The sequence below is a fragment of the Chamaea fasciata genome, unplaced genomic scaffold, assembly GCF_029207755.1.
Source record: "Chamaea fasciata isolate MVZ Bird 193981 ecotype frontalis unplaced genomic scaffold, bChaFas1.0.hap1 SCAF_11, whole genome shotgun sequence".
NCBI lineage: Eukaryota > Metazoa > Chordata > Aves > Passeriformes > Sylviidae > Chamaea > Chamaea fasciata.
The window spans coordinates 953,450-966,319 of record NW_027094096.1 but is presented as its reverse complement, the minus strand read 5'-3'; the positions used below and the strand labels follow the sequence as shown (position 1 = coordinate 966,319).

The window sequence follows — 12,870 nt, the reverse complement described above, 5'->3', positions numbered from 1 at the left end:
CTTTACTAGTATGTAATACAAAGCAAACAAACACAAAAAAAACCCTCCCCCCCCACCAAACAACTACAGCATTAATGACAAACGACAACAGTACCAAGAACCTTGAGGGCTTTGTTTCACAAAACCCAGGGCAGTTTGGTTTCGGTGTCCCTGCAGGATCCTCAGAGCACCAAGCTGGAACAGTGGAAAAGTCCCGGGCTGGTAGCTGGGATGGCAGGGTGTCCCGGCAGGCAGGGGCAGGATGTCCCGGCAGCGCAGGGGGTGGAGGGTCACGCTGCAGCAAGAGGAGCAGCACCGAAGGAGCCGAAGGCGAGGCAGAAAAGCGACTCAGCTTCTGCTCGGCGTGCTTTGCGGCGGCTGAGATCCTCGAGGAGCGGCCGACACGCGTCTCCCGAACGCCGGAAGCAGAAAAGCACGCAGCTGCCTCAAGCTGTGTCTTTTACCTGCGTTATCTCCCCCTTCCACCTTTTGTCCATCTCTTTGTTTCAGCCAAGCACTCTCAAGTATCCAACACCCGGTCCCCTTGGCAACCCGTGGGGAAAAAATTCCCCAGAGAAAGAAGGAACAAACCCAACCCCCAACATTATCCACCCCGAATTTTTTTCCATACAAACATATTACATTGAGTTTTAACTATTAAAAATACATATATATATATGCAAATATGGATGCAGCCACATTGTCATGGGTAGTTCACCCCAAAACAAGGTCCCCTTGAGGTATGCATCGGGTCTCTCCATCCTTTTGCATCACCCACCAGGTGCAACCTGGTCCCTGAGCGAAGACAACCCCACGGATGGGATTGTCTTTGCTGGAGGCAGGATTAATCCAAACAGTTTTTCCCAGCATACCTCTCATGTGTACCACTGGAACCTTATCTCTGTCTGTCTTTTGCAAGGGCTCAGATTGGGCAGGACCTGCTCGGTTGGTGGAACCTCGAGTGTTCACCAACCAGGTGGCCTTTGCTAAATTAGTATCCCAATTCTTAAAGGTTCCCCCACCCAGTGCTTTCAAGGTAGTTTTAAGCAGGCCATTGCACCGTTCAACTTTCCCGGCCGCTGGTGCATGATAAGGAATATGGTACACCCACTCAATGCCATGTTCTCTAGCCCAGGTGCTTATAAGACTATTCTTGAAATGAGTCCCATTGTCCGACTCGATTCTCTCAGGGGTGCCATGTCTCCACAGGACTTGTTTTTCCAGGCCCAGGATGGTGTTCCGGGCAGTAGCATGAGGCACAGGGTAGGTCTCCAACCATCCAGTGGTGGCTTCCACTATGGTTAGCACATAACGCTTGCCCTGGCGGGTTTGGGGAAGGGTGATGTAGTCAATCTGCCAGGCTTCCCCATATTTATATTTGGACCACCGCCCACCATACCATAAGGGCTTCACCCGCTTGGCTTGCTTGATTGCAGCACATGTCTCACAGTCATGGATAACCTGAGAAATACTGTCCATGGTTAAATCCACCCCTCGGTCTCGGGCCCACTTATAGGTGGCATCTCTGCCCTGATGACCCGAGGCATCATGGGCCCATCGAGCTAGGAACAACTCTCCCTTGTGTTGCCAATCTAAATCTATCTTTGACACTTCTATCTTGGCAGCCTGATCTACCTGCTTGTTGTTTTGGTGTTCCTCATTAGCCCGACTCTTGGGAACATGGGCATCTACATGGCGGACTTTCACAGGCAGCTTCTCTACACGAGTGGCAACGTCCTTCCATTCATCAGCAGCGCAGATTGGTTTGCCTCTACGCTGCCAGTTGGCCTTTTTCCACCTTTCCAGCCAGCCCTACAGAGCATTGGCTACCATCCACGAATCAGTGTAGAGGTAGAGCTTTGGCCACTTCTCTCTTTCAGCAATGTCAAGGGCTAATTGAACAGCTTTGAGTTCAGCAAGCTGACTTGATCCCCCGTCTCCTTCAGTGGCTTCTGCAACCTGTCATGTGGGGCTCCATACGGCTGCTTTCCACTTACGGTTCATTCCCAAGATGCGACAGGAACCGTCAGTGAAGAGAGCGTAGTGTGTTTCTTCTGCTGGCAGTTGGTTGTATGGAGGAGCTTCTTCAGCTCGTGTCACTTGCTCCTCTTCGTCCGTGAAACCGAAGTTTTCTCCTTCCGGCCAGTTTGTAATTATCTCCAAAATCCCAGGGCGATTTGGGTTTCCAATACGGGCACGCTGTGTGATGAGGGCAGTCCATTTGCTCCATGTGGCATTGGTGGCATGGTGCGTGGAGGGAGCCTTTCCTTTAAACATCCACCCCAGCACTGGTAGTCGGGGTGCCAAGAGGAGTTGTGCTTCTGTGCCAATCACTTCTGAGGCGGCTTGAACTCCTTCATAGGCGGCCAAGATCTCCTTCTCTGTGGGAGTGTAGTTGGCTTCAGATCCTCTGTAACTTCGACTCCAGAATCCCAGTGGTCGGCCTCGGGTCTCCCCTGGCACCTTCTGCCAAAGGCTCCAGGACAAACCGTTGTTCCCGGCTGCAGAATAAAGCACATTCTTCACATCTGGTCCCGTCCTGACTGGGCCAAGGGCTACTGCATGAGCAATCTCCTGCTTGATCTGGGCAAAGGCTTGTTGCTGTTCAGGGCCCCAGTGGAAATTGTTTTTCTTGCGGGTAACCAGGTAGAGAGGGCTCACGATCTGACTGTACTCAGGAATGTGCATCCTCCAAAAACCTATGGCTCCTAGGAAAGCTTGTGTTTCCTTTTTGCTGGTCGGTGGAGACATTGCTGTGATCTTATCAATGACCTCAGTGGGGATCTGCCGCCGTCCATCTTGCCACTTTACTCCCAGGAACTGGATCTCTCTGGCAGGTCCCTTGACTTTGCTCTTCTTGATGGCAAACCCGGCTTTCAGCAAAATCTGGATGATCCTCTCTCCTTTCTCGAACACTTCAGCTGCAGTCTTTCCCCACACAATGATGTCATCAATGTACTGTAGATGTTCCGGAGCCTCACCTTTCTCCAGTGCAGCCTGGATCAGCCCATGGCAGATGGTGGGGCTGTGTTTCCACCCCTGGGGCAGCCGGTTCCAGGTGTACTGCATGCCCCTCCAGGTGAAAGCAAACTGAGGCCTGCATTCTGCAGCCAGAGGAATGGAGAAAAATGCATTGGCAATGTCAATAGTGGCATACCACCTCGCTGCCTTGGACTCCAGCTCGTACTGAAGTTCCAGCATGTCCGGCACAGCAGCGCTCAGCGGTGGAGTCACTTCATTCAATGCACGATAGTCCACAGTCAGTCTCCATTCTCCATCAGACTTGCGCACAGGCCAGATGGGGCTGTTGAAGGGTGAGTGGGTTTTGCTGACCACCCCTTGGCTCTCCAGCTCACGGATCATCTTGTGGATGGGGATCACGGCGTCCCGATTTGTCCGATACTGCCGACGGTGCACTGTCGAGGTGGCAACAGGTACTTGTTGTTCTTCTACCTTCAGGAGTCCCACTGCAGATGGGTTCTCTGATAGTCCCGGCAAGGTGTTCAACTGCTTAATGTTCTCTGTCTCCACAGCAGCTATTCCAAAAGCCCATCTGAGTCCTTTAGGGTCTTTATAATATCCATTCCTGAGGAAGTCTATGCCCAGAATACATGGAGCCTCTGGGCCGGTCACAATCGGAAGTTTCTGCCACTCCTTCCCGGTCAGGCTCACCTCGGCTTCAACCAGAGTCAGTTCCTGTGATCCCCCCGTCACCCCGGCAATGGAAATCGGTTCTGCCCCCACATGTCCTGATGGCATTAGAGTACACTGCGACCCAGTATCTACTAAAGCTTCATATTTTTGTGGCTCTGATGTGCCAGGCCATCGAATCCACACAGTCCAAAAAACCCGATTTTCCCGTGCCTCTTCCTGGCTAGAGGCAGGGCCCCTCTAGCACTGGTTATTATTCCCTTCTTGGACATACATGGTAGAGGTTCCTTCGAGGGAATCTGACACAGCATTCCCACCTCCGTAATACCTGGCAGCTTGCTCATGGGAGGCTGAGGCTACCTTCATTCTAGTGGAACTCCCTCTGTTAGTGTTTCTCTCCTTGAGCTCACGTACCCGTGCTGCCAGGACAGAAGTAGGTTTCCCATGCCACGCTCCCATGTCCTCCCCATGGTCCCACAGATAAAACCACAGGTCAGCTCGAGGGGTGTACCCTCTCTCTCTTGCTGGGGGATGTTGGGCTCTGATTCTGGGGCCTGTGACTCGCACCGGTGCTACATGGGAACTGTTCCTTCTCATCTCCTCTCTCACCTCCTTTATCTCCTCTTTGAGTTCCTTCACCACCGCAGAGACATGAGCCTGCATTGGGCCACTGATCATACTTTCATAATTTCTGAGCTTGTTGGCAACAGAACCCACTGTCTCTCGGTTATCCTCGGCATTAATTGTTGTGATGAATGTGGCGTATTGGGATGGTCCATGAGTTGCCAGATTCCACAACATGTGCCCTGTGCATTTAACCTTGTCGGGGTCATTATCATGCTGTCCGGTCCTCCCAAAAAGTACTTCCAATACTGCCACTTCTCTCAACTGTTGGATTCCTTCCTCAAGGGTCTTCCATCGCATTCTATTGTTGTGCTCTTGCATTCTGTCTCTGTGGACAAATCTCTCTCTCACACTCATTAGAAGTCGTTCCCAAAGGGGAAGGGGCCTTTGCTCTCTTACAAATACCTGATTTATACCTGAGTCCTGGGTCAAGGGTCCCAAATTCCTTGCTTCAGCACTATCCAGTTGCACACCTGTACCCATAAGGTCCCAGACTCGAAGTAGCCAGGCTGTATAAGCCTCACGTCCTCGTCGTGCAATATCTTTTTGCAGATTACGTAGACTTTCATATGTCAGGGACTCAGTGATGATCTCAACCTGTGGCTCTTCTGTGGGCTGTGAGGACCCTCCTTTCTTACCCTTAATATCAGGATCTGACGATTTCACTTTACACTTCCTTGTTTCCACAGGGGCGACTGCTGCTGGCTGTGGCTGTCCTTGTGGTTCAGCTGGAACCTGGACAGTTGTAACATCTGTGGGTTCCACTGCTGCACCATCAGTCTCTGCCTTCTCGGGGCAGGGGGAGGGTTTTTCATGAGCTGGGGAAATGTACTCCTTCAGCATTTGGCCTATCTCTTTTACCAGAACCTCAACCCAATCCGGGTGGGTCCTTTCTGAGGCAGGCTGTGGAGCAGAGTCAGGCTCTGGGGTATCATCCCTATTCTGTGGGGTAGGTATCAGGGTGGTTATCCAGGTCAATCTTCCCTTATCTCTGAATGCTAAACAGAATACGCATATTAGCAGCACCAGCCATTGTATGATATCATTAGCATTCAGAGAGGATTTAAACCCTTCAAAAACTGGTGGGGCAGACCCAAAGAGATGGGTAAAGGGTTGGGAAAAAGAAACTTCCCCCGGTGTCATTTCCTCACAGTAGGTACCATTGTTAAAGTAACTCCAAAAACACACAGTTAGTGTACGATAGCCCTGAATCCATGTGCCTGCCTTCCAGAGGAAATTAAAAATCCATGAGTTCTTCACCTTATTAAGCCATAAAATAAACTGGATGACAGTCACAGTAGCCTTAGTTATAGGGCCCATGTTTAGATAAGGGCCTGCAAATGGAAGGAATACAGCCACAACCACATGCCACCCAAACCAGGCTAAGTTAGACCACATGATGCAGCCTAATGAGGTTTTTATATCCAACGCACACAAAAGAAAGTACTAGGTTAGTTAACAACTGCTATTTTTCTTCCCTTTTCTTTTCTCAGTGCCCTCAAGCCCCACACTTGGGCGCCAAAATCTGTCTTGGTTTAGGAAGACAGGTATCTGCTAGGTAAAATTACAATCAGAGGCTCTTTGGCAAAGATTTGGGAAATAGGAATAGCAGTTCTTTACTAGTATGTAATACAAAGCAAACAAACACAAAAAAAAAAAACCTCCCCCCCCCCCACCAAACAACTACAGCATTAATGACAAACGACAACAGTACCAAGAACCTTGAGGGCTTTGTTTCACAAAACCCAGGGCAGTTTGGTTTCGGTGTCCCTGCAGGATCCTCAGAGCACCAAGCTGGAACAGTGGAAAAGTCCCGGGCTGGTAGCTGGGATGGCAGGGTGTCCCGGCAGGCAGGGGCAGGATGTCCCGGCAGCGCAGGGGGTGGAGGGTCACGCTGCAGAAAGAGGAGCAGCGCCGAAGAAGCTCGAAGGCGAGGCAGAAAAGCGGCCCAGCTTCTGCTCGGCGTGCTTTGCGGCGGCTGAGATCCTCGAGGAGCGGCCGACACGCGTCTCCCGAACGCCGGAAGCAGAAAAGCACGCAGCTGCCTCAAGCTGTGTCTTTTACCTGCGTTATCTCCCCCTTCCACCTTTTGTCCATCTCTTTGTTTCAGCTAAGCACTCTCAAGTATCCAACACCCGGTCCCCTTGGCAACCCGTGGGGAAAAAATTCCCCAGAGAAAGAAGGAACAAACCCAACCCCCAACACGCAGAGATTTGGGATTTTTTCATCTCTTCTTGGGTGGTGAAGGACAGCAGAAAATCTTAGCAGGGGATTTTTAATGCCATCACAGTTTTCTCACCATATTGTTACTTGACAAAGCCGCAACAGGAATACAAAGATTGTTTGTGGTTTTTATTCTTGGAATCATATTTCCTTCTAAAGGCTGTCTTTTACTAATAGGTAAATGCTCTGTGTAGCTTCTTGCATGGTTTTCATAGTGCCTAGCAGTTGTTAAGCTGTAAGCAAACACAAGAGCTGTGAAGAACTGTGCTATTTTATCAGATCTTGGCATCATGGTGTTATCCATCTCAGTCTGTCATTAAAGAACACACGGAGCTCCAACCATCAAATATGTACCAGAAACCAGCACTGGAGTGATATTACCTGGTTGGGGTGAATCCCCCCTGTAAATGGACATTCCTCCCAGCATTACTGGGGTTATCTACGGCTGACTGCTGGACACTGTGAAGCCTTGTCCTGCATTTATCCCCACTGTGTTTTTTTTACAGCACAGTCCCCACATACCTTCCTGCTGTCGGGGAGGGAAGATAAATGCAGAAAATTTTTTTTTACTCTTAGAAGATCTTGAAATAGCTGAAGAAATGTCATTAATGAATGTCAGAAAAAAATTAACATTTCTGAGAAAGATAACTTTACGTTATTTTCTATGGTTTTCTGTGCAGTACATTTAATCTAGAAAACTTGCTGGTTTACAATGGTGGGTATTTGATAACGTTTCAGTGATTTGGCATTGAGGCTGGTAGGACCATTTGGGTAGTAAAATAGTTTAAAGAGTGTGAATCAGAACCCTGGCCTATATTGAATTAATATTCACAGCTTTTTAATCTGACTCTCATTGTGTTATTCATTTTATGTGATTTGCAGGAGCTTCCTCAGGTGCCATTGACCTGTTACCATCTCCCAGTACAACAACCAATTGGACAGCTGGGCTCCTCATGGATAGCAATGACATAGTTTTTAAATTCGATGGAAAGCAAGGAGCCAAAATCCCAGATGGAATAGTCCCGAAAAATTTAACTGATCAATTCACCATTGCTCTGTGGATGAAACATGGGCCTAGTCCTGGATTAAGAGCTGAGAAGGAGACTATTCTCTGCAACTCTGACAAGACAGGTGAGTCTGTGTATGGAAAAAAATGTTATGCGAAGGGGAAATTAACAACAGTAGAGTGTTGCCATCTCATTTAATTGGTCTGAGAAAAAAACTAATCTCAGATGGTGCCATTCCAAACATTGCTGACTTGGGAGGTTATTGATGGGCCTTATGACTACCTAACAAACACAAACACAAACACAGCTGGGATAACACAGCTAGGGATTTCACAGGAATTGATTGATAAAATAAGTAAATTATGTTTAACTTTTAAAAAATTATTTAGATTGGGAGAAACAGTTCTAATTCTTCTCTGAAATTAGTTAAATGAAATATGCATTTGGATTTTATTTATTAGCTGGGACAGGATGATTCCATGAACAAAGCTGATATGGCATAATTCAAGAAGAACCATAACAATCCATGAGAAAGCTCTGTTCTTTGGAGTTTCTCTGATGTGGCTGGGTGCTGTCAGTGTGCAAGGCTCCAAGACACAAATAGTGTGTGTGGTTCTGAGCCAGGTGTGTCCCCCTGCAGAGATGAACCGGCACCACTATGCGCTGTACGTGCACAACTGCCGCCTTGTGTTCCTGCTGCGTAAGGACTCCGACCGCGCCGACACCTTCCGCCCCGCTGAGTTCCACTGGAAGCTTGACCAGGTACCTTCCTCGTGCTGCCTGAGGTCATCCGGGACCCTCCCTCCTCCTCCTCAGCCCTGCCCAACAGCACAGGAAAACTCCCAGATCTCACATCCCTCCATCTCAGCCCTTTAGACAGCACAGGGAGCCATCCAGATCCACCTCAGATCCCAGATCCCTCCTCCTCAGCCCTTTAGACAGCACAGGGTACCACGCAGATTCCAGAGCAGCTGTCTGGAGTCTGTCCGTAGTCTGTCTGAAATCTCTTGCAATTACACTGCAACTTGCAGCCGTTGCAACTCTAATTAGGATCCACATAAAAAAATAGAAATGAGTAAACTTTGTCAAGTCATTTTAGGCACTAGTTTTTTGTTTTAATTGAACCACTTTAAATGGTAAGTAGAGGTTTATGTACTTTGGCAGTGAAGAGAGACATGACATTGCATCTAGTTCCCTAAAAGTTTTCCATTTATCATTTCTATAAAATCTGCTTTATCAACATAATGGAAGTGGTGGAAACCTTTTCAGTAAAGAGTATGCTGACACACAGAAAGGCTCTTCTATTATATTGTAAATCCAATCTGCAGACCTTTTCTTTCATCTGCTGTGCTGTATCTAATTTCATCTTATTATTAAAAGTATATTGCAAGAAAAATATTATTAAAGAGATAAGAGTTGCCTTTCATAGATTTATTAATTCTGGCAGGATAAAGATCATTTGGATGAAAGAAGACAGACTTCTTTCAATAGCAAAGTACTATTTTTTCAAAGCAAGTTTCTTCTTATCTTTGAGTCCAAACTGCTATTGAAAGTGTAGCTATAGGAATGTATACGTTTCTAATTCACCTTCTAAATGTATATTAAAATGAGATCTCCATCATGTTTATATAATGAGTATGGTAAGAAAGTCTGTTGTGGTCAATTTGACTCACTTTGCATTGAACACTAACCACTCTGGAATCAGTTTGTCCTGTACTCAATATGAAATCTTACAGTGTCTCAAAACAAATTGAAATTAAATCATATTGAAGATTGCAAGTCAGGAGTGTCTTGGTTTTGAAAGACAGGTCTCTGCTAAGGAAGGCAGGACCCTCCCTTGAAATGGAAAAGGTAAACCCCCTCCCTCTGAATTATTATAACTTCAAAAATAAGAGGCTCTCAGGCAAAGAAATGGCAATAGGAATAACAGTCCTTTACGAGGAAAATTAAAATAAAAATGCAGTAGTAAAAACAAACAAACAAACAAGCAAACAAAACCCAAAACACTGACAGAGTCAGAATACAACCTGACGCCCTGTTGGTCAGGGTGTTGGTGGCAGTCCAGTTAAATCATGGCTGCAGTCCTCCTGGAGTGACAGATGTGGTTTTGTTCAAACAATGGTCTTATATAGAAGGGTGTAGTTTTCCTCTGAAGGTCCAGTGGTGGTGAGATGGGTCCAGTCCTCCTCTGGGAATCCAGTGGATACAGGCTTTCTCTGGTGTTCTAAATCTCAGATTATATCCAGGTAGGAATGCTTGGCTCCTCCCTCTGGGTGGAGCATCTCCCAATGGGATGATGTAATTTTATCAGTCATGCAGTGAGCCTCAATGTCCCATTAACAGCAGATATCCTCTGGAGGGAGGATGGGCCATGGAAGAAATGAAGAACACTGCTCCACCTGGTTTTAACACTTGGCTTATTAACAGAAGATATCCCCTCCCCACTCCCTGGAATTATGAGGAGTGGAAGAGATAAAGAAACACTGCCCCACCTGATTTTAACAGATGGTAATAGCATACATACTTCTGGTTACATCTTGCCTTGCAACCTAAGATAAGGAGTAACTGATAGCACCTCAGATAAGGTTGTTCTGAATGCTGAAGATGGACTTGTATTTCTAAACTCTGTACTAAACATCTAAATTAATAATAATGCAAAGCTTTTGGGAAGTATTTTGATTTTGAAAAATTGAGTGCAGTCAGCTTCTGTGTCCTTACAATGAGAGAGAACCAGTGTCCTCTGAATAAATGAAATTTGTGTGTGACTCTTGTAACTTGGCCATCAACATTCCTAACTACTACTGAAAACTCTTACATGATGGAAGCTAGAGATAGAAAATATTTTTATTGATTACTTGATTAATTTCCTTTCATTCAGCTACTGTCAACTGATTTCCACAGTATATTTTCAGCTGTTGTTTATAGTTGAAAAAGAAAGTAAGATTAAAGTATAAATAAAGTTTGTTATGGGCTGTGTGCCCAGATTTCCATGAAGATAAATTTATATTGTCATGGTGATACTGTTGTAAATTTTGTCAAGAAGGGACCTCATAAACATTGCTGCTTTATCTCTTCTTCATGCTCCACATGCCTATATGGTAGAGTAAATTAAAAGAAACTGAAGATAAAACATATGTGAATAATGGGCCAAGAAGGAACTTGCATGGTTTTGAAGGCAAGGCAGTGAGAAATTGTTACTATAATGTAGTAAAATGATGCCTTCTTCTAATTATACCCAGAGTGGTCTATCTTAGAAACCACAGGATATTTTAAAATCACATCATAAAAAAAGTTAGGATCCTACTCAATATGGAAAGAAGCAGGGCTAGACTTTCAGGAGTAGATTTAAGTTGATTATTTGCAATTAAGACACTGAGATACCTCTGGAAGTCTCACCTTCAAAACAGTTTATTCTGTAGTGACTAACCTCCAATTCCCTGTTGTTTGTTTTATTAAGAAAAGCCTGGGAATGGAGCTGTGCCCAGCTGCTGTCCCTGTTCCCCCACCTGCCCTGTGGGACAGGGCTCTGCAGTCAGGGCAGGGCAGAAATTACTCTGCAAGACCCTCCAGGGCTTGGTCCCAAGCACAACCAGAGCAGAGGAAAATGTGACAGAGCACTTTATTGCTAAGCTCACTTTTATGAATGCAACAATCCAGAGATTGCTTTTGCTGAGAAGAATCCAGTGACCTTGGAAGAGGGTAAAGCTTGAACTGGTGAAATCATTTATCACTCTCGCTGTGGAACAGTATAATTTATGACACCAGCTGCTCTGGGCTCTATCTACTCGATGAGACTCCTCATTCTTTCAGGGCACTGACCAGGCATGTGAGCTTATTGTCATTTCAGGTTTAATTTAATTGTCTAGATCTTGTTTCTGTGGTGGGTGAGTATGGCACACACCTTAGCTGCAGGCTCCATCCTTGTCTGGATACAGGAATCCATGGAACATTTTATACAGCTGTGGGTGAGCAGTGCATCTGGAGCCTCTCAACACCATGACAGCCTTGCACAAGAAGTGTCTGGAACCTCCACATGACAGTGTCTGCCAGGTTAGCTCTTGGAAGATTGTATCTTTAAATCAGTTCATAAACCTAAAGATTTATTTCCAGTATGGCTTTCAGTTTATTTGGCCCTATTTGTTCCATTAATGGCCTTTTCTAATTGATTTTTTCACTTACTGCACTGATCCATGACCTGAGAGTGCCTGGGCAGATGTGCCTTTACCAGTGACCTGCGGACACAGGACCTCTGCAAAAGGTGCTGATAATCAGAAGGATCAGACTTTTTGCTGAGGGTATCCTTGTTATTTATAAGAAACATGGGAAAAAAGAAATGTGGATAGTTTGGGATTTTCCCCATTCTCATCCTTTTGCAAATTAAGTGTTGTAGTTGTGAGAGAATCCATTAGCAGTATTCTGGAAGAAAAGGTATGGAAAGAGCAATGTTAAAGAAAATCGGTGTCAGGTCTGTAACGCTGGGTAATAACTGCAAAAGGTGCCCAGATAGAGGTGGTTCCCTCCTTTTACTTACTCCCATTTCCTTGTAAGCCCAGGTGTTTCCTTCGTTTCAGACCTTTGTTTCATGACCTTTTTTTCTGAGTTTCCCATTAAGAAATTTAAATTGAATATCATGATGTGTTTGTCAACATTTATGTCATTTCTTTTCTCATACTTAAAGTATTAGACACTTTTTAAACCCAAGAACTTATTACAAAAGGTTTTGTTACTGAAGTCAGTAAAAGGCATCTAAATTATCATCTAATTGCCTCAAATGAATAGGAACATAGATGTGATTTTAAGTGAACTATTTGGGCAGGCAAATATGCATTTGGGCCATCTAAGAATAACATCTAAAATATTAAAACTGTTTCTTTGACTTTCTTAGAAAGCTGTGAACCAAACCAAAGTTGCCGGTTGGATGATGAACCAAGGCATTCAAGTCTTTTGTGACAGTAGAATACATAATATTAAATAGGATGGTGTATTTCACACTCTATTCAACAAGGTATTACACTTTTCATACAAATATGAGAACAGTCAAGCCAAAAGGTATTTTTCCTTCTCCTAAATCAATAGGAGAGCAACACTTTTTTTTAGTGGGAGAAGGTATCTGAGCCAGAGATGAACAATTTTTTCACGTACTTTATTCACAGTGCAACATTATTTTCAGGATTTTATCATTCTGCAAACAGTCTTCACCCTACAAGCAAAATCTATGTTGATCCCATTAAAACAGGAACTTCAGTGCAAGATGGGGAGTCGTTCTAAGTCAGCAAAAACCAGATAAACATACAGAAAGATACTTTTTCTTTACTAAGACAAGATAAATCGCTTTGACAATCCAGAATTACCCTGCAGTGCATTTTATTGTGAAAAAACCCCAAAA

The 12,870-nt window shown here is 45.3% G+C and overlaps 1 protein-coding gene across 1 annotated transcript in view; it reads left to right on the top strand.

Moving 5' to 3' along the window:
* CLSTN2 (calsyntenin 2) overlaps nt 1-12,870 on the top strand; it is an 82,321-nt gene that overhangs the window by 24,240 nt on the left and 45,211 nt on the right. Inside the window, exons 5-6 of the mRNA XM_066193826.1 lie at nt 7,360-7,608; nt 8,125-8,312. Of these exons, the coding sequence (XP_066049923.1) occupies nt 7,360-7,608; nt 8,125-8,312 (437 nt within the window). The remainder of the gene's footprint in view (nt 1-7,359; nt 7,609-8,124; nt 8,313-12,870) is intronic.